Here is a 23,261-nt window from a genome sequence, read left to right on the forward strand (position 1 = left end):
CTTAACATTTTTTTAAAATTGCCATCAAAAGTAGTTATTAGGTCCCTTTGAGATAAATGTATTGACAAAAGAAGAAAACATCCATGATTTGCCGACTTCAGCTATGAGATTAGATTAGCATTGGATTCATTTTTCAAAGGAAATATCATAAAGAGACAGAAATGAGCAGGACATGCTCTACCTGCAATCACCTACAAGGCCCTTCAGCTGCTCGTTGAACCACCCAACCCAGCCACTTCCACTTCCTTTCCCAATGTCTGGCCCAGTGAGTCTCCCTCATCTCCCCAGTGAGGCCTTCTCCACAACTTGCCATATTTAGCCTGGTTCCCAAAACCAGTACCCTGGCCTAGGCTGGCCACCCCTGCCTGAAATGCAACCACTAGGCTTCCGCCAATACCTGCCTTACCTGCAACCACCTACAGGCCCCTTCTGTGTCATGCCAACCTTCCCCACTCAGCAAGACTTTCTCCAGAGTCTAGCCCTTGGAGTCTCCCTGACCTCCCCATCCACACCTTCTCCCAAGCTGGCCAGATCTAGCCTGGGTGGCACATCCAGTGCCTACACAACAAAATATCTCTGGGCTTTGGCCAGGACCCTCTTTACCTATTCCCTCCACCCACCCACAGGACCTTTCAATGCCATATGCAACCTTTTCAACCTCCACACTCCAGGCTTGGACCAGGAAGCACATTCTGCACACCAGCCCAGTCCCTCTGTTCACCTGACTCCATTCCACCCCAGCTATTTCCAACCTCTAGTCCAAACCTGCCCCTATATCCTCTCTTTTACCCCAACCTACTCATTTGTATCAGACTTAGCACTAACAAAAGAAGTCCACATGACCAGATCTCATTCAAAAAATTCCAATAATAAGACAGATCAAGCTAGTCTCTTCCCTCCAAAGCCCACCAGTCCTGCAGAAATGTTTGACAATGTGAATTACCTAGATAAACCCAAGGATACAAAATTTAAAAGAACAATCATAAAATTCATCAAAGACTTCAGAGTTTAAAGAAGACACAAAGAAACAGCTCAATGAAATTAAGGAGAAAGAGCTTCAAAAGAATAAAACGCCCGAGTTATACCCAAAGAACACAAACAAGGCTGACAGAAATAATGAGGACAATCCAGGACTTAATGATGGAATTCAAAAAGGACGCAAGCTGAAAAGAAGATGGAACTGAAAAACCCAACTTCCCAGCTAGAAAACTCAGAGGAAAGCCTTATGAGTAGAACAAATCAAATAGAACATAGCATATCAGGACTTGAAGATAATGTACGGGATTAGGCCAAGTAAGCAAAGAACATGAAAAGCATAAAATTAAAATACAGGGAATGATCATACCAGAAATGTGGAACACCACGGAACAAAACAAACCAACGATTTATAGGCATAGATGAGTGAGGAATCCCAAGTCAAAGGCATAGGATCTAATTTTCAACAAAATCACAGAAGAAAACTTCCCCAAACTCACATACAGATACAAGAACCGCACAGAATACCAAATAGACAGGAGGAGAAAAGAAAGTTAGTTAAAAGAGATGATAGATTAAAAAAAAAAAAATGTATTGAAAGCTGCAAGAGAAACAAATGCAAATCACATATAAAAGAAAACCCATCAGAATAACAGCTCAGTGAAAATTCTGAAAGCCGGAAGACGCTGGAGCAATGCATTCTCAGTCTTCAAAGACTATGATAGCCAACCTACACTAATATACCCAGCAAAACTACCTGCCATAATTGAAGAAAGAAAAACTTTCCACGATAAAAATATCCTAAAAATGAATATCCAACAAACCAAACCTAAAAAAATACAGAAAGCAGTATCTTTGATTTGAATGAGAATGGCTCCTATTTTGAATGCTTGGTCCCCAGTTGGTGGAACTTTGAGGAAGAATTAGGATGTATGGCCTTGTTAGAATAGGTATGTCACTGGGTGTAGGTCTTGAGGTTTCAAAAGCCCAGGCCAGGTCCAGTGTCTTCCTCTCTGCCTACAGCCTACAAATCAGAACACAAAGCTCTCAGCTACTGCTCCAGCAACATACCTGTTTGCCTCCTGCCATGCTGATCATGGACTAGTCCTCTAAAACTGTAAGTCAGCCTCAATTAAATGCTTTCTCCTATAAGTTGCCTTGGTCATAGTATCTCCTCACAGCAATAGAACAGTAACTGAGACACAATATTTCAGGCTGAAGAGAAAAATGAGCATAGCAGATGTAGAAAGAAATACAAAGCCCTAATTATTAAAATACATAATACTGAGAACATAAACAATACCACCAAAAATCAACAACACAGCGACCACAATTAACACACCAGGTTAATATTAATTTTAAATATCATGGCCTCAATTCTCCAATAAAAAGAAAGAATGACTGAATAGAGCAAGAAACAAACTCCATTATCTCTTGTCTACAGGAAACTCAGCTTCAAAGATAAGCACCACTTTAGAATAAATGATAGACAAAAACAATCCAACCAAATGAAACCAGGAAACAAGCAAGAGTTGCTATCCTAATATCTAGCAAAGTAGACTTCAAATTAAAACTAACCTGAAGAGAAAAAGAGGGAAACTTCATTCTAATCAAGGGAACAGTTAACAAAGACTGCGATACTATCCTAATGCACCAAACTGGGGAACCCAATTGCACAAAAAATATACAACTGTATTTAAAAACAGATTAACATCAATCCACTAATAACAGGCGATTTCAATACCTCACTTTCTCCAAGACAGATCATCTGGATAAAAAAACTAACAGAGAAATATCAGCATCAATTGATATCATACATCAAATGGCTTAACTGATGTCTTAGTCAACTCAAACTCCAAACAATATACATTATACTCAGCAGCATAGGGAAGCTTTTCTAAAACAGACCACATCCTGGGACACACAAAACAAATCTTTACAAATTCAAAAAGACTGAAATCACTCCTTGCATTCAATTAGTCCACAATGCAACAAAACTTAAAAATTGACATCAAATAAATTTACAGTAAATATACACTCATGGAGATTAAACAACTATTTGTGATTGATGAATGGGTCAAAGACAAAATCAAGAAAGAAATACAAAATTTCCAGGAACTAAATGAAAACACAACACAACAAAACTTGTGGGACGCATTGAAAACAGTTCTATGAGTAAATGTATAGTTCTAAGTGCATGATTAAAAAATCAGAAGGAGCCAGGCGGTGGTGGCGCACACCTTTAATCCCAGTACTTGGGAGGCAGAGGCAGGTGGATCTCTGTGAGTTCGAGGCCAGCCTGGTCTACAAAGCAAGTTCCAGGATAGCCAAGACTACACAGAGAAACCCTGTCTAAAAAAAAAAAAAAAAAAATCAGAAAGAGCACAAGTAAGTGGCTTAAAGATGCAATTCAAAAAGTTGGAAAAACAGGGGGCTGGAGAGATGGCTCAGCGGTTAAGAGCACTGACTGTTCTTCCAGAGGTTCTGAGTTCAGTTCCCAGCAACCATCTGTAATGAGATCTGATGCCATTTTCTGGCCTGTAGGCATACATGCAGACAGAACACTATACATAATAAAGAAATCTTAAAAAAAAAAAAAAAAAAAAAAAAAAAAAAAAAAAAGATAAGAAAAGAAAAGAAAAAGGAAAAAGAAAAAAAAGAGAAATCTTAAAAAAAAAAAGTTGGAAAAACATAAGCGAATCAAATCCAAATCCAGTTGATAGCAAGAAATAATAAAAATCAGAACAAAAATTAGTGAAATAGAAACAGAAAAAGAAAAGAAAAAAAAAACTCAAGGAACCTAAGAGCTGGCTCTTTGAGAAAATAAACAAAATTGACAGATCCTTGATGCAACTAACCAAAAGAATGAGAGGACCCAGATTAACAGAATCAGTAATGAACAGGGAGACATTAAAACATACACACAAAAAAAAAAAATCCAGAAGATTATAAAGGAATGTTTTAAAAATCTGTACCCCATTAAGCTGGAGGACCAAAAAGAAATGGATGACTTTCTAGATTTAGTCAAACCACCAAAATTAAACTAGGAAGTCAACAACCTCAACAGACCCTAACAAATGAGACTGAAATTATAATAAAAAGCCTTCCAGCTAAAAATAGTCCAAGACCAGATGGACTTAAGCAGAATTATACAGACATGCAAAGAAAATCTGCAGCCAGTCCTTCTTAAACCATTAAACAAACAACAACAACAACAACAAGAAGAGCACTCCCAAACTACTCCTACAAAGTCACCATCCTCTAACACCAAAACCAGGTAAAGACACAACAGAAAGAAAACTGCAAGTCAATCTCCCTGATGAGCACAGACTCAAAAATACTCAATAAAATACTTCCTAACAGAACAGACACACATCCAAAAGATTACACTATGACCAAGTTGGCTTTATCCCTCAAACACAGAGATGGTTCAACATAAGCAAGTAAATAATGTAATAAACCACATAAATGGGCTTGCGAACAAAAATCACATGATCATCTCCAAAGATCCAGAAAAAGACTTTGAAAAATATCCAACATGCCTTCATTATAAAAGTCCTAGAGAATGTGGCCTAGAAAGAACATACCTCAACATAACAAAAGTTATTTACAAGAAATGCACAGTGAATATCTTCCTAAAGTGAGAAACACCTGAGCAATCCCACTGAGTTCAAGAACTAGAAAGGATATCCACTGACCCACTCCTTTTCAACACTGTGCTTCAAGTACTAGCTGGAGCAGTAAGGCAAGGTAAGGAAATCAAAGGAATACAAATGGGGAAAGAAGACAAGCTCTTCCTATTTCCAGACAACATGATACTATACATTAGAGGTCTCAAAAGATTCAGCAATGCTGCAGGATACAGACTCAACTTGCACAAATCAATTGTTTTTCAACATACCAAACAACAGAGAAGGAGATTATGGACACACGCACTCCCATTCACAACAACCTCAAAGAAAATAAAATATCTAGGAATAACCTAACCAAGGAAGTGAAGGACCTCTACAATGAAAACTTTAAACCTCTGAAGAAAGAGATAGAAAAAGACACTAGAAAACAAAAGATATCATGTTCATGGATTGGTGAAATATTGTGAAAATTACCATCTTACCAAAAGCTGTTTATGTAATCCCAATCAAAATCCCCATCTCATTCTTCACAGAAATAGAACAAAAATTCATATGGAACCACAAAAGAGTCCAGATAGCCAAAACAACTCTGAGCAGAAACCAATGGAAAAATGGCATTGTTATATAAGATCTTAAGATAGATTACAGAGCCATAGTAACAGAAAGAGTATGATACTGGCACAAAAACAGACATATAAACAAATGGGAAAAAAATTGAAGATCCAAACATGAATACATATAACTTTAGGCACCTGATATTTGACAAAGATGCCAAAAACATAAGCTAGAAAAGAAAAGAAAACAAGTATCTTCAACAAATGGTACTAAGAGAACTCAATGTCCACACATGGAAAAATTAAATTAGACCTGTACTAGACTACCACCTTGTACAAAAACTAACTCCAAATGGATCAAAGACCTAAACACAAAACCTGAAACACTGAAACTTCTAGAAGAAAACACAGACAGTATCCTACAGGATATAGGTGTAGGAAAGGCCTCCTGAATAGGACTCCACTTGCCCCCGAATTAAGCCCCACAAATGACAACTGGAACATGATAAAACCAATAATGTTCTGAACAACCTAAGAAACAATTGGGTAAAGAGGAAGCACACAGAATACGGGAGACTCTTTGCCAGCTACACATCTGACAGAAGATTAATCTTCATAAAGAACTCAAACATAAAGAGTTAAAAAGAAACTCAAAAAACAAAAACATAACCCATTCTGAAAAATGAGCCTAGGACCTAAACAGTCAGTTCTCAAAAAGCTAAAAATAAACCTACCATATGACCGAGACGTACCACTCCTTGGCCTACACCCAAAGGATTCAACATCACACTCCACAGATACTTGCCTAGCCAAGTTCACTGCTGCTCTATTCACAATAGCTAGGAAACTAAACAACCTATATGTCCTACAACTGATGAACAGATAATGAAATGTGGTACACACACAATGGAGTAGTCCCACCAACTGCAACACTCAGAGAGCAGGCCCTGCACCTCACCAGGGCAGCACAGTAGAGTCAACACTATTAGCGCAGATGTAGGGGAGCCGGCCCCAAAACTGTGAGCATGGGAGAACTGTCCTCATTTCCCATCTGGTGGACCAACCCTACAGCCGCCCAGACCCAGGGTTACGACCTGGCCTGCTCCAACATCCACCACATTTATGATCTGCTGGAGCATGTGAAGGGACCGGACCCGCAGACTCAAAGCTGCAAGATCTCCACAACACAGGGCGGCAGCGGGATGCCCAGGAAGAGTCCTCACAGTGGGGACCAGCATCAATGTGTAGTGGAGACCAGGGGCCTCCAACCAACCAATGACTGCAATGAACACTTGCAAGCAGAGATGTGTGGACAAGGGGATATGGTGTGACTTGCTGGGTCACACGCAGCTTCCATGGCGAGATTTTTAATTCCATCCCTGTTTTTATTTTTTCTCCTTTTTTTCTCCTGAATTTTGTTTTACTGGGGGGTGGGGTACAGGGGCGGAGGGCAGATGTGAAGGGACGGGGAATGAATGGGATCAAGATATATGATGTAACACATTAAATAAATTTTAAAAATTTTTTAAAAAGAAAGGAAAATGAAGTCATGAACTTTGTAGATAAATCATTAAAACTAAAAAAGACCTTATTGAGTGAGGAAACTCAGGCCTAGAAAGACAAAAATCACATGTCTCTCCCACTGGAGGTCCTAGCTCCAAATCTTCAGATGTAAGTACACATCCTGTAGTAAATGCAGAAAGCAGGAAAGGAAAAGGGGACCACTGCCAGGTAAGGGGGCTGGGGAGCGACAGAGGGAGGAAAGCAGAGCACAAGTGATCTAATCAGAGAAATGGGGGAGGGGGCTCTACAGGGAAAGGGGGGAGGTGAATTTAGAAGAAGGGAGGAAGGGAAAGAGGAATAGCTGGGTACAAATAGTCTGATCATAGAAATAGGAAAGGGGTGCTATTTAGGGAGCGGGGAGGGAAGTACATACAGAGAAAGGAGGGAGGAGGGTAAAAGGAATCATATTATTAATTTAATTATCTTTTTTCTAAATCTGGGGCTGGAGAGATGGCTCAGAGGTTGGAGAGTTGGCTGCTCTTCCCGAGGAGTACCCACATGGCAGTTCACAACTGACTATAGCTCCAGCTCCAGGGATCCAATGCCCTCACACAGACATACATGTAGGCAAAACACCAATGCACATAAAATAAAAATAAATAATTAAAAACAAAAACCCCATAATACACAGAATTCTGTGTATAATATACATACATAGTTTAAATAAACTTTTCTCATCTTTCCTGACAATGCTACCCCCAATAGCCAAAGAACATCTAGCGGAAACCCCAATACCAGACATGAGAAGTTCTCTTTTGACTTGTTGGCCATGACTGTCGAAGAGACTCCCAGAATATACAGCCTATTGCTATTGCCCTTTGTTCCCTCCCAAAGGGGGAAGGTAGTCCCTATTGCTGAAGACCTCATGTAAACTGAGGCCCAAAGACCCCTGATCTGGAATTGGCCTGAATGCCTCCTCCTGGAAGAGTAGCTTTCATGGTACTAGAAGTTGCCATACAAACTGCCAAAGGAGGGAAGCAACCAGCAGTCCAACTCAGCTATGATGCCTAGGAACCACAACAACAAGCATGGCAAGATTACCTTAAGGGGGCAGTGGTGGCACACACATCTTGGTGGTAACCAACAGCTCTCTAATTGGCCTTAAGACCTGCTAACAAGAGGGAAACCATGCCTGGTGCCAGAAACCTAGCCAACTACTTAGTGTTAGGAAGTCATGAATCGTGGAGAAAAACCTACAACCACCACTTTACAAAACCAGCACAATCTAAAAACAATCTAAACAATTGTCCTTACCCACAGATAAGTCAATCCTTAACAAAGAAACTACTTTTTGCATCAGGTGGAAACCATTACAGAAAATCATAACAAATCAAAATGCAAGAATTATAGATCGCAGTCCCAGAGGATGGATACATTTACAAACCACTCCTACACCTAAGGTTCAGCAAAAATTGCAAAGAAGGGGTGAAAGATTGTAAAAGCCAGAGAACCAATGACTTTGCTGTAAAATTGTGACTCCTAGTAATGTCAGAAGCTACACCCATAAAGTCAAACCAACATGACCAAACCTGAGCTGAACAAGGACAACGCCAACGGAAATGCCAAAGTGGATGGGGGAGAGCTCCTGAGGCCTCAACCCAACACAAAAAACTACAGGCAACTAAGAAACGCTGAGAGTGGGAGAAAGTCTTCCCCAGGGAAAAGCACACCAATTGGTTATCTAATACCAAATGGTCAGCCCTGAAAACACACATGAGTATCATTATATAGACTGAGCAAATAAAGGAGGTCATAACTTTGAAAAGGAGCAAAGAGGGATGGATATGGGAGAGTTTGGAGGGAGGAAAGGGAAGAGGAAAATGATGTGATTATATTATATTATATTCTCAAAAATAACAGAGAAAGAAAAGAGAGCAATGAAGTGGAGAGCAGTCTTAGTGGGGAACTGAGATATGATGGGGGAGTAGAAAGCCTGACTCAGCTGTTTCAAGCAAACTCCTTAGAACACTCAGAAGCAACACTATGTGAGGAGGCAGTGGAGGCTGTTGAAGGATCCTGATGCATGAATTGAAATGCTATCTCCTTAGTGACTGGGTAATAACCATACTATACTTAACTTCTCCTAAGCATCAGTTCGGCATTCTAGAAAAATGAAAGGTAGTATAATCCATCATTTATACAGCTGTTCTGTAATAGCTTCCTCCAAGATTCAAACATTCCATCCTGTGAAAGATCCTAAAAACAGGAAGTTAAACAAATCAAAATAGCTTCAGGAAGTCCCTGAAACTGGCCAGACTCATTAGACCCCCTTCCTGCCAGAGTAAGCAATAAAAGCTGAGAATCATTCTCAGAGGAGTAGCGTTTACCTGCACAGAAGACTCTCTGACAAGCTAAGCTGCTAGGAAGATTCCTAGATAATACAAGCTGCAAAGAAGGCTCTGAACCCAGACCTGCTGCCTGGAAGAAACAGAAACCAGCCAGCTGCCTGGAAGAGGTTTAGACCTACTGAGTCGCTTGGAAGGGACACTCTCCAACCTGTTGAGCTGCCTGTAGGCTGTGTGCTGTGCTCCAGGTTCCCAGCTTTGTGAGCTGTCACCCATGCTGCTGCAGACTTTGGTGATGCGGCTGTCTGTGTGTCATTTCTGATCCTGTGACTGACCCCCGACCTATATTAACTCCAATAAAACTCACTGGTTTCTGTGCCTTGAGAAAGATCATCCCAGATGAACTTGTTGATGCTGCCCCCTCCCATAGAGGGGCATAATAAGCCATGAGAGTCTGGATTCCTGTGTTGTGGAATACTAATTTAAAATGTGTTATATTTATGCTGTGGAGCATTTGTTTAATGATATAAAGATGTGTTGCATTCTTTTATGTTGCATTTGTTTAACTCTGGGAAGCTGTGTTACTTTGTCTGTCTAAAATACCTGATTGATCTAATAAACAGCTGAACAGCCAATAGCAAGGCAGGAGAAAGGATAGTTGGGGCCGGCAGGCAGAGAGAATAGATAGAGAAATCTGGGAGGAGAGACCAAGGAATGAAAAAAGGAGAGGAGAATGACAGGAACCAGTTACCCAGCAACACAGCCAGCCATGGAGTAAGAAGTAAAAAAAGATATACAGCTAAAGCCCACAGGCAAAAGGTAGATAGGATAATTTAAGAAAATCTGGCTAGAAACAAGCCAACCTAAGGCTGGGCATTCATAACAAAGAAAAAAAAAACTCACTGGTTTCACCAAGGCAGACTTTGGTGGTATCTGCAGTTTGGTCTGCATGGGCTTCCTAGGTTGGGTAAGTAGATGTATGTTACAGCTCTCCAGGAAAAGTTTTGTCAGAATAAATAAAAGAGGCCTTAAGAGGTATTAAGGTAATACCATCTACTGTGCCAAGAATGACAAAATCAGAAGTTAAGAGTGAAGTTAATAAGTTACTTTAGGTCTCCAGTGAAGAGACAATGTGGTCTGGCCTGGGGGCAGCAGTAGAGGTCAACAACTCAGTGTGCTTTTAAGAGCAGAGTTACGGGGATTACTGCTGGACTACATTATGTGTCATCAAAGAGACAGTCAAATGGCCAAGGGGCTGGAGACATAGCTCGGCTGGTAAAGTGCTTTCTAGCACACATAAGTCCCCCAGTTAGATCTCCAGTCCTACGTAAACCCAGGTGTGGTAGCATATCCCTGTAATCTCAGCATTTAGGAGATGGAAACTGGAGGTCCAGAAGTTCAAGGTTGACTATCTAGCAAGTTTTAGGCCAGCCTGGAATACACAAAAACCTGTCTCAAAAAAAGGCTCGGCAAGGCTGTTGCTGAGAGGACTAGAAAGGTAAGGAAAAGGCGCCACTTTACTGAGTTGAGGGACATTGCAGGAATTAGTCTCAGAGAAAAGACCAAAGGCTCATGAATCTTGGCATCAGTAAGATGCTAAACCAGATTACAAGAAAAAGATCCAAGCTAGACACAAACTAGTAGTCCTCATGAAGCAGCTATTATTTGAAACCTTGAGGCTGAATGAAGTTCACCTGACTCATTAGCCCAGTTTGCTGCCCCTGACTATGACCCCTTCCTACCGGAATTTCTTTTCAATGTCAATAGCCAAAGTGATTCTAATAAAGATAAGAACCAGATTACATCACTGCTCTGCTCAAATCCACATCTCGTCGATGGAAGGCTAAAAGCTTACAATGCACTACAAAGTGCATCATACTGGGGCCCCTCTTACTCCTCTAACGTCATCAACTAGTTTCCCCCGGCGTCCTTGCAACTCATCAAAACCAGGCGATACAATCCCACTTAAGGGTCTTTGCGTTTACTTTCCCTCTACTCAGAATGGTCTTCACGTAATCATGTCTTTCTCAGCCTTAGACTTTTGCTCACATATCACCTTCTCATGGAGGCCGCACCTGATCGTCTTTCAAAAACATTAATTGTCCCTCCTACCCACAACACATCATCCTTGCTTTGCTCTCTTTAACACTGACAACTTTTCTCACAGATTTCAGACATGTCTTACTGATGTCTATCCTCCCCACAAGTTTCTACATGCTACAGAAGTAGAGGATTTTTGTCAGTATTGTTTGTTAATGTATTATACAAGTCTACAACCCTCTCTGATACAGGTCATTTCTCGATAAATGTTGGATGAATTAAAAAAATAAATTTAAAGAAGATGAAAAGGCAAGTCAATAAAAACTTTGATACAACAGTATTCTGAGAAGCCTGAAATTGATCTTGGGATTCAATATGGACCCTAATTTTAGTAAAGGGACAGAACGACTGTAACTTAAACACTAAACTTTCAAGTGCATATAGACAGAACGCAAGGACACTGGATAATGGATTGATCACTGGGAAGTAGCTCCTACTCAAGGATGTCTAACAGTGGTTCTTCTGATGATCCACATATCTTCAAGGGAAAAAAAATGTTCTCTAAGAGGTCAAGGGCTCCCTACAAGGGCACAGTACCACAGAAGATATGGTAATGAGCAAAAGAAGAGGGAGGTCTTCTGGTTAGGAGAAGGCACAGTCTTAGATGCTTATTGATGCTCCAAAAGCATGATGGCCTATTAGTTACGCAGAATCAAAGCCAAAAACCAAAGTCCCTAAAACTAGAGTCTACATCAAGATCCAGTTTGCTGCCCATGATGATAGCAAGTTAGTACTGACAGAAAGCGGGGGCTCCCTGTCAGGGTGAGAAGGCTGCCTGAAGAAGCTGAGTCTGAGAGGAAGGCTAGAACAGACAAGATCCACAGGAGTAGAGAGCTGAGCACAGATGAAAAACAGAGAGGGCCCAGGCCTGAGACAGATATAAGACAAGAAGCGACGGAAGAAATGAGGCCACCAGCAGAACGATGTTTAGTAGGGCAGAAACCTGAGAAAAGAAAGAGAGGCTGCCAATACAGACAAAGGGAATGGAAAGGGGAGCAGGGCCCTAACAAGTGAGACACAGAGGACACACACAAGTACAGTGTTAAAACAGACAAGAAAAAAGGACACAGGAAAACCTGCTGCAATCCGGATACTTACATAAACACACAAATTGCGTTACTAAAATACTAGTTCTGTTCTATGGAAATAAAATTTTACAATTTAAAATGATTTTAAAAAAACTGTCTAAAGTCACAGTTCTAATTTAAGTAGACAAATGTGGCTGTGGCAAGTCGGTCCCATGCTAAAACCTCTTTCCTGATACAGCATGTTGCTTAGTTATTTTGCCCTAAATTATTATCTTTCTGATAGTTTTTCTTATCTTTAAAAATGAGACTACCACATAGACTTCTAACCCTGTAGACTACACAGTACCACCCAAATGCAAGCAGGTTTGGGTCATAAGATGTTAATTTCAGTTAACCAAAGTTAGTTCTAACAGCAACAGCAAAATCAGAGATTAATGATGTAGTGGGGACAGCAAATTAAGAGAAAACAAAACAAAAACCAGAAAGGCAAGGCTGGCCCAGCAAGCAATTTATAGAGCAGGCACTGACCCAGGCAGGAAAAGGATCCTTGTTGTTGGGGGGCCGGCAACAGAACACAAGCTGTATAAGCAAGCACTTTCAGCTACAGCTTTACCTGTAAAAGATGGTGCGGCTACAAAATTTAATTCGGTGGGCTTGAAGTGCCACCGTGTGGTTAGAAATAGTAAAACAAGCAAGCAGAATGTAAATGCTAACAGGAAACGGCTTAAGCTTTGTGTTTATGCCAACAACGTTCCATCAGAGGGATGTTTAAAAATAATGCTGCTAAGAACAATCAGACTGCAACCCACAGAAACAGGGAGGCTACATAGCAGGGGGGATCCTAAGATGACTGTGGCTTATAATAAGTTTTGGGTTTACTCAATCACTGGGCAGGCTTCGGTGAAACATTTCACTATTAGGATAAGAATTTGTACTGTATCAAGCTGATAATAGAAAAAAAAATTGTAAAAAAAAAAAAAATGCTGCTAGTAAATCACCTATGGGTACTACCTACTGACTGTTAAAATGATTATTTCTTATGCGCAGATAATTATTAACCAACTTGCTATAATAAGCCATGAGCATTTTAAATTGTTCTTGCACATTGAAAGAGAGCTATATATTCAAAACAAGTCATAGTTTTGGTTCTAGGATACCTGAATGAAGAGTATAGTTTGTATGGAAGGAAGAAAAATAATTAAAACTGTAAGTGTGGCCCAAATTTGCAATGAAAATATTACACCAGTGGTAATGTATGATAAATACATGTATCTGTGAAGTAAACATTTAAAATCAGACATACGCAGTACACTGAATATTCTAAAAATACTTAACAAAAAAGTTACAAGAAAAGAACAGCTCACCTGTACTGTTTCAATCAGACTTGCTGAATAAAAAGGCATGGCCACCATATATGTTAGGCTGCAGAAATAAAGCCAACTTCATCAGTACAACAAAATCACATGATTATAATGAAATCTTAAGATCTGTTTTAATGTATTTGCCTAATTTACACTCAAACCCAAAATGATCTTTTTAAATTTTTCAACTGTACTTTGAAACTAGTGATATTAACTCAGAATGTTGAAACACGGAGTACTTTATTGAACAAAGAGGAAATTAAAAAGTAATAATAATATAAAGACAATTTGCCAAAAAAGAAAAACTAGATTATACCTTTAGCAGAATGTAGGCTCATTTATGATTAACTGTGTGGACATCTACTTACACATAACTAATGCTGCCTGAAATCTTTTTCTGAACCTTTTGGATGAACAACTGTTCCACAGTCTGGTGTTTTAGTAATATCTGTAGGATATTTTTGCAGGCCGGGCGGTGGTGGTGCACGCCTTTAATCCCAGCACTCCGGAGGCAGAGGCAGGCGGATCTCTATGAGTTCAAGGCCAGCCTGGTCTCCAAAGCGAGTTCCAGGAAAGGCGCAAAGCAACACAGAGAAACCCTGTCTTGAAAAAACCAAAAAAAAAAAAGAATGATTTTTGCTATTATCCTATTCTCACGGTCTACTTCTACATTTCCCATCAGCAGAACTAGGCCAGCTTCAACTGTGAGCAAAGTTCCCTTTTATTATGAAAAACTAATATTGTACAGCTTTCCAAGTTGTTTCCTCATCCATACAGTAACATTACAACTTTGCAAGCCTGCAAAGTATAGTTACTTAAAAAAAAAGGGTGGGGCTAACCTCACCAACACCCTTAGGGGCCAGGTCCTCGTAAGTACTGGCCTCCACGGTGAATGGAACATCAGTAACTATGTACTAGACCGTCCCACAGGGGGAGCCAGCAAGCTAGAGGAATTTCCAATTCACAATCTTAAAAATAAATAAATAAGTTTCCGATCTGTAAAACTAGTTACTGATGTAAATCACTAGGTGCCTTTAGACTAGACTGTAATGTGACTCGTTTTGAGCTTTCTCTTCACCAAATACATACATTCCTATCTCTGACTAAGAACAAGACAAATGTTTTGCATCCCTCCTACCAGAAATGCTTAGATCTGGTATATTTCAGATTTGGGGATATTTGCATATAACTAACTAGATATCTTGGGGATGGGACCCAAGTCTAGATACAAACTTAACTTATGTCTTATACTCATTTTACCCACAAAGCTGACAGTTTTCACATAGTATTTTCTATGTGGCTATATCCCGACACCCCATCCCTAATTACACAGGATCAGGTTAGAGATATTCAAAATATTTGACATGTCGTGTTGGTGTTCAAATTCTTCAAATTCTGGTGTATTTTGGATTTCAGATGTTTGGCTTTGGGATGTTCAACACATAGTAGTAATTTTATTTGTCTGTCTATCTATCTATCTATCTATCTATCTATCTATCTATCTATCTATCTATCTTTAAGCTGGGTCAAGGGACTGGGGAGATCTCAGCTGGTAAAGTGCTTGCCATGCAAGCCTGAGGACCCAAGTTTGATCCCAAGCATCCATGTATAAAGTGGCACAGTGGCATGCACTTGCAGCATCAGAACTAGGTAAGCAGAAACAGGTATATCCCTGAGGCTTGCTTGCTGCCCAGCCTAATAAGTAACCCCAGACTGCACTCTAACTGATTATCCAATACCAAATCCCTAAAAACATATACATATAAGTAACATTATGTGGATTGAGAAGGCTGTATTTGTGTATTCAGAAATACACACATAAACCAAACAACAACAATTAAAAGAAAAAAGGCCATGAATTTGAATGAGAGCAAGGTGAGGGTTACATGGGAAAAGCTGGAGAAAAAGGAAGGGGGAATGATATAATTACATTATAATCTCAAAAGAAAGAAGCATCTTCAACGAAAACAAAAACAAGGTTGATGGCTCCTGAGGAGACTGGCCTCCATGTTCACACAAGTGACCCAAACACACAAACACGCACACATACCTACCCCATCACACCCTCAAAAATGAATGAAAGAAAAAGTAACATAAACAAAAGAAAAAAGTTAAACCATGATGTTTGCCTTTCAAATGCCTAAGAATCACTTTAAATGCTGTGTGTATTTCAGGCCCTAAGCCTCGTTACTTGTTCCGTGACAGTCAATTCTATTGCCCTAGCTTCTTTTACTACATTATGCATAAGATTTGTTCTTCAGTTCTAAAAAAAAAAAAAACTAATAGAACTTTCTGGTAACAACATCATTGTAAAACTTACCATTTCAGGAGAAGGTGTTCACCTATTAGTTTAGGATTCCATTTGTGTGAAACCTCCCTAAAATGTAAAAATAAATGTAAATAAAACAAAAACTGTGTTATTTTAAGTATTTTCGAATTTGTTTTTAAACAGTAATAAATTTCTGTTTTTGTTTTAATCTGAAGAAAGGATTTTCCTTGTAGACATACTTCTGATTGTGTGCCTGCCGGCAGAGGGGGCTGCAGGGGAAAGCTGTGACAGACTGCATGATGGCCACCACTGTGTGACAGAGGAGAAGACCCAGGAGACACCTGCAGGCATGTCTGTGACAAGTTTCAAGCCTGGGTGGATCCATGGGCTAGGATCCTGGACTGAATGACAAAGAGGAAGCTAGCTGAGCACCAGCATGCATGCATACCTCTGCTAAAGCACAGGGGAGCGTTCTTTATCAGAAATGCTTAGGATCAGGTGTGCTTCAGATAGATAGCCATTTCTCTCTGAAAAGTGGGGCCATTGCTTTGATAACTGATCATGTGGCCCGGGGCCTAAGGAACAGGCCTGTCTATTCCAACTTCCCCTCTTCATCTCTCTCCTCGTAGCCAACTTTCTACACTTTCAGTTGTTTGCCGACGGCTCTGAAACTTGAGTTTCAGAAACCAAACTACAAATATTATCATTGCAGGTACTGAATTTTTACCACACTACTAAACTGAATGTCCTGCACTTTGTTAACTTTTTATAGATCCCTGTGTTTGGGGGGAAGCCTCAAAAACAAAAGGTCTGGCCTATCTGTACTTCCAAACGCACCCTGTGACATAAGAGCAGTTAACAGATAGAAAGTCGGCCAAGCACTGAAACTCAGTTTTTAAAGTATGAGTCAAGAACCCTTTAGCAAAGCTGTATTGAAGGAGTTCTGAGAATACACAGTTCCTTGAAAGCAAATACATTGGAAACAGGTTGCTCTTAGCTTCTTGCCTTCTTTGTTTCCTTCTCTTATAAACACATCCCAGCACTGAGGTCATGTGCAATACTAGTGGTTAGACCTTCCGCCGACTCCCGTTCTTTACAGTGAAAAATAGCGTGCCCTACGGGCTAACTTTAGATAAATAAACAAGAACTTTTCATAGGTTTTATCACTATCCGTGAGTTCATGCACAAGAATATAGTACTGAAAACAGAAAGTCGACCATGCAAAGAGTAGCCGACAGATGACAACCTCTCCCTGCTGACTATCATATCTTTGCTGCAGATGTGCCTTGTTGCCAACTGCCGTACTGTAGGGCATTTACAGAATCGGTCTCTCAGAGTTTTCTACAAGTCCAGGGCTATCTTTCCTGCAAAAGTAATGGCTGAATTCGACCCACAGAGAAGAAACTCAGCCTACTTCCCTAAACGTATCTACCTTCTCTCTCCCAGTGTATCTGTAATTGAAGTTTACAACCTTTGGCTTCTAGAAACTATGTCATGAAGCTTACCACCAGTTTTGTTTTGAGGGTATCACAAACTACACCCTGCAACTCCTGCTCTCACCACCCCACAATCCCACATAGGGCATAGATATGTAGACATGCAAGTTGTCCAGGACTCTTTCCTTGTCAGATTTCAAAACTTGTGGGCTACAACTCTCCATTAGCTGAATTTCACTGAGTCTCATATTCTGAATAATGTTTTATGCCACAATACTCAAAGCTATGTATATGCTTAAATAATTTCTGTAGTCCTGATCCACAGTTCCAACCACTTTTTAGTCATGTCCCGCTAATGAGACTGAACGAGAATGGCCTCCACAGGCTGAAATATTTGAGGGTCAGGAAGTGTGGACTTTTGGAAGGTGTGTCACTGGGTGTGGGTTTTGAGGTTTCAAAAGCACTTAACATTTCCAGTTAGCTTGATCTATCTCTCACGCTCTCTACTGTGCTCGTCCTCTCTCTCTCTCTCTCTCTCTCTCTCTCTCTCTCTCTCTCTCTCTTTCTCTCTCCCTCCCTCCCTCTCCTTCCCTCCCTCCTTCCCTCCTTCCCTCCCTCTCCTCCTCTCTCTCTCAGCTATAGCTACAGCTCTGTGTCTGCCTGACTCCGGCAATGTTCTTGCCATGATGGCCATAGACTCTACTACCCTCTGGAGCTGAGTCCCAAACTAAATGCTTTCTAAGTTGCCTTGGTCGTGTTGTCTCCTCACAGTAATATAAAAGTAACTAAAACAACTCCTACAGGTCTGACAAAAATTTCAAACTCCATTTATTGAAAGCTAAATTCCTGGGGCTAGAGAGATGGCCCAGAGGTTGAGAGCACTGGCTGCTCTTCCAGAGGTCCTGAGTTCAATTCCCAGCAAATACATGTTGGCTCACAACCATCTATCTATAATGAGATCTGGTACCCTCTTCTGGCTTGAAAGCATACATACATACATACATACACACACACACACACACACATACATATATATGTATGTATATATGCATATTACGTAGACATATATATACATTACATATGTATATGTAACAAATAAATCCTAAAAAAAAAAAGAAGAAAGTTAAATTCCTTATTTCCTTTCTAACTTCTTCTTACTGAATTCTCCACTTTGGTTAGCATTTCTATTTAAAAACAAAATCTCAGCTACTGCTGGCAACTCACTTCCTGATACTCCCACTTCAACCTAACAGCAGCTGCCATCGATCACACCTAGCATGTCTTCCTAACTCAGCACTTTCTGTTCTGCCCCAGAACTCAGAATGGCCCCAGTGTGGTGAAGACTAATCCATTAGCTCTCTACAAGCCAGTCTGAAGCAATACTTTCACACTACCTCTTAGGAATACCCTTGATCAAACACGTCAGGAAACAGATAAAACGTTTGGTTGCAGGCCCACAGAGAAAAAGCCATTACAAAAAGACACAATCATGGAGGGAGGGAGAGGATCTGAGTTGGATATGACCGAGATACTTGTATACATATACAAAATTATCAAAGAATAAATAAAAACATGTGTAAAAAGACATGCCCATACTTTAGCATCTTGGCTTCTTGTCATTCCCAAGCACAGCTGCTTCTTTTTGTCACTGACTGTCTAATTCTGTGAGACCGGGTAGGCTGTCATCTTTTCTTGGAAGGAGCTCCTTTCCTACCCGGTCAATTCTTACTCATAATTCAGACTCTATCTCAACTCTCAGTTATTTTTTTAAATATGTGCCAGTAACTCCACGTGGGTATCCCTGATATCTGGAAGTGGTTTGTTCAATGACAGCACAAATCACACAACGCATGAGAATCAAATGAGCTACTTAAAGAGGTTGTTCGCATCTCCTGCTTGTCACTTAGCTGGCAGCTGCTGGCACTCAGCAGTAGGAATGCAAGGCACACTTCAACAGGCACTAGGACGTGGAAGTCCCTGTCATACACTCACGCAGCAAGGTGTAACTAATGGAGGGGCTCTACTGTCCTCCTCGGTGCCATTTCTGACAAATCCTCAGATTCAAGACATTGGCTTCCATACTTGATAATAATATAACACTAATATGGGGAAAAGGCCACACATGTACCTGGGTAAAGGTGTGAATTCACTAATTATGCCTTCTGCTCCAAGTGTGACTCCCTGAACAATAAATGTACTTCCCATTCCTTTCCATAGGGCTCTTGGTCCCTAAAATCAAAACAAAAACAATAAAAATAGTTCTGTTAATGTCTAAATATAAAACATTATACTTAATTAAACTTGCCATTAAAAGTTTGCTGATATTTCCTAATAAGGTATTAACTAATACAAATCTTCTTGTTCCATTGAGGCACACTCTCACATACATAACCCAGGTTAGCCTCAAATCCTTTTTTTGGTTTTTCGAGACAGGGTTTCTCCGTGTAGTTTTGGTTCCTGTCCTGGATCTGGATCTCGCTCTGTAGACCAGGCTGGCCTCGAATTCACAGAGATCCACCCAGCTCTACCTCCCGAGTGATGGGATTAAAGGCGAGCGCCACCACCGCCCAGCTCAAATTCTTATATAGTACCTGAGGCTTGCCTTGAACTCTTGATCCTCCTTCCTCAACCTCCAAAGCCCCAGGATCATAGATAGGCCTGTGCCACTATGGTAGTTAATTGTTAATGTCTCATGGTATTCAAGTTTAGACCAAGAGGAATACTCCATTCAATTAAGTACTCCAAAATGACTTATTAAAAAACTCAGGTATTACCGGGCGGTGGTGGTGCACGCCTTTAATCCCAGCACTCGGGAGGCAGAGCCAGGCGGATCTCTGTGAGTTCGAGGCCAGCTTGGACTACCAAGTGAGTTCCAGGAAAAGGCGCAAAGCTACACAGAGAAACCCTGTCTCGAAAAAACAAAAAAAAAACAAAACAAAACAAAAAAAACCTCAGGTATCTCTATATTCAATTCCCTACTAGTCTATGACCTACAGGTATCTCAAATTCTATATTTCCACAACTTCACTCAATCATACCCATTAGCACCATTTCTTTTCCTTCTTTGTTGTGGTTCTTACTTCTCTTAATAACTGCTTCATAATACTTGTGTCCAAGTCATGTATTTCTCATTCTTCCTATGTAATCAACCAAAATTGTGTAAGTTATCTCAGCCTCTGATAAATCTATGTTTTCTCCATCCTTACATATTACTTATATACATCTAACGCCACAAGAGTTCATTCACTGTTTCTACAATAACAGCAGCAGTGTTACTACTATCATTTATCTGTTATTAGTGAATGAGAAAATAAAATATCAATACTGTAAAATTAGAAGCAGCAATATAGCATAAGAAGGTATTTCTTTTTCTTCCTAGTCCCTTAGCAGAGGCCTTTATCTTCCATTCTCCAGATACAGCTCAGCACGTAACAGAGTATCTGTGTGCATGCAAAGATGTACAATTTTTTGGTTTGTTCTTTTTTTTTTGGTTTTTCGAGACAGTGTTTCTGTGTGTAGCTTTGCGCCTTTCCTGGAACTCGCTTTGGAAACCAGGCTGGCCTCGAACTCACAGAGATCCGCCTGGCTCTGCCTCCCGAGTGCTGGGATTAAAGGCGTGCACCACCACCGCCCAGCTGGTTTGTTCATTTTTAACAGATGTATCTTGAACCATAAAAAACAACCCAGAGATCATTCCAAATCAGTACACACAGAGGTAGCATCATATTTATAAAGGCCACCTGGTGTTTTACCACATAAATGGATTGTTGTTGTTTTAGTGGTATCCTCTTGCTAGATATTATAATTTCTTGGCTCATTATTATGTGCAATACCACAATATGATATCCTTGATACACGTTTTTACACATTTACATAAAGATTTATATAGAAAAGTTCTTAGAAGTCAAATACACAAATTTTAAATTTTGATGCAAATAATCCATTGGTTCACAATGCCCTTGTTACTCTAAAACATCTTCCACGGTTCTCATAGTTTTTAGGATAAAGTATATAAACCATAGAAGGCCCTTTATGATGCTGCTCACTTCTCTGGCTCTTTTGTCTTCTTCCTCTTACCCTCAACCTCTGCTACAAGGTACTATTAACTGCATAAAACCTAGTTCCCAAAGTGATAACCTCTCCTTTCCTTTTGCCTTTGAACACCAACACATGAAACCTTTACCCTCAGCATTAAGAAGCAGACTTCCTGACAAGTCAATATACAGATATGCAAGTCAGTGTCTCTTTCTCAACAGCTTTCTCACGCCATACCCTGTGATCAGTCCCAGTCGTGGTAGTCAATCTTCACTGTAAACAGATTAGAAATGTTTAACTCAGCCGGGCGGTGGTGGCGCATGCCTTTAATCCCAGCACTCGGAAAGCAGGCAGAGGCAGAAGGATCTCTGTGAGTTCAAGGCCAGCCTGCTTTACAGAGTAAGTTCCAGGATAGGCTCCAAAAGCTACCCAGAGAAACCCTGTCTCCAAAATCCAGAAAAAAAAAAAAAAAGAAAGAAAAAGAAATGTTTAGCCGAGGAGGAAGACCCACCCGTAAGATTGGCAGCATCATTTCATTACCATCAAGAGCTAAAGAATGGCCCAAAAGCTAAGGGTCAGCATTTATGCTTCTCTGCTTCCAGACTATGGACTGAATGTGGTCAGCTACCTTGAGCTCAGGCCTCCATGTCATCACTGTCATGACAGATGACACTGTTTTAAATTTTGATCAAAATAACCCCTCCTTCCTTAGATGTTTCTGTCAGGCATTTTGATACAGCAATGAGAAAATGCAGGAGTACATCAGTTTTGATGATGCATCTCTCATCTATAGAATAATTAGTACTTTATCATTCTCATACTATACTACAATCTTCTGCTGACATTTCTGTCTCTATGACTATACTGTAACTCTCGATTGTATGTATAGACATTACCTTACCTGCTGCTAATTCTTGGAACTTAGCACAGTTCTTTGCAATTTTGTTGAATTAAGTTAAAATTCTGGAAAACTCAAAGGAAAATTCTTCCCCCCTCCCCAAGACAGGGTTTCTCTGAGTAGCCCTGGATATCCTGGAACTTGCTCTAGAGATCAGGCTGGCCTTGAACTCAGAGATCCACCTGCTTCTGCCTCCCAAGTGCTGGGATTAAAGGCGTGCACCACCACCGCCCAGTTCAAAGGGAGAATTCTTACTTCAATGCTTCACAAGTTTAAATATACAGCTTTAGTAGAACAGATTCTCACCTGAGTTTTGTTGAAGCTGTACATAATGTTGATGACTGTAAATGGAGTAAGATGGTAATGCCGAGCATGATAATTAACCTATAAAAATATATAATATCGTTTCTGTTTTGTCATGAAATAATAAGGCCATGAAAATCTAAAGTTCAGCATAAACAACAGTTAGGTTCTAAAGTCAAATAATAAGCACCTCAAATAAACCATTCACGTCATGCATATGGTGATATAAATGCAGTATGTAGGCTAGTACCTAACAAACCTAGTGATGAAGACTATAGTCTCTTGCTGTTTGACAGGTGAGGTTTTTAAGCCCTGTGATTAAATCTCATACTCCTTTTGGGCAAGCATTTTTTAAACTATAGCTTGCAATCAATGGACAAATCATAAATCAGCCAAACGTGTCAAAATGATAGAATCTGGATCATGATGTAGTATCATCACAATTTAAATATATACAAATCAATTTTACTGTTCTACAATTTCCAATGTTATTCAGGTAGTTTTTCCTCTATGCATTCTTACTTTTCAGTGACATGTATAAACAGATTAATTTGTACTGATTCATATTGTCTGAATGTTATGTGGGAAAATTATTTTGAGAAGAATTGAAATTACATGATAGGACCTACTACGATGCAGGCCACTAACTGTTGGGGGCTCCATTACCTTACCAGAGGCCTGACAAGTTGAAAACAGTTTCTTAGTTTTACTCAGGCACCATTTGCCTTTTTCATGTATTGTTAACATGCTGTGAGTATAAAAACAAGGGTGAACAAAACTGCTGATTCTTAACCATGAAATGAGGCAGTAGCATCAATTGTA

At 40.1% G+C, this 23,261-nt stretch overlaps 1 protein-coding gene across 2 annotated transcripts in view; it reads right to left on the minus strand.

Moving 5' to 3' along the window:
- The window catches only part of Slc25a46 (solute carrier family 25 member 46), a 32,942-nt gene that overhangs the window by 2,366 nt on the left and 7,315 nt on the right, over positions 1 to 23,261 (minus strand). For both annotated transcript variants that reach the window (XM_028867096.2, XM_028867095.2), the window contains exons 4-7: positions 22,443 to 22,520; positions 19,332 to 19,432; positions 15,819 to 15,875; positions 13,502 to 13,559 (exon numbers count right to left, since the gene is read on the minus strand). In XM_028867096.2, the coding sequence (XP_028722929.1) occupies positions 13,502 to 13,559; positions 15,819 to 15,875; positions 19,332 to 19,432; positions 22,443 to 22,520 (294 nt within the window). The remainder of the gene's footprint in view (positions 1 to 13,501; positions 13,560 to 15,818; positions 15,876 to 19,331; positions 19,433 to 22,442; positions 22,521 to 23,261) is intronic.

Source organism: Peromyscus leucopus, chromosome 19 (assembly GCF_004664715.2).
Source record: "Peromyscus leucopus breed LL Stock chromosome 19, UCI_PerLeu_2.1, whole genome shotgun sequence".
NCBI classification, from domain to species: Eukaryota; Metazoa; Chordata; class Mammalia; order Rodentia; family Cricetidae; genus Peromyscus; species Peromyscus leucopus.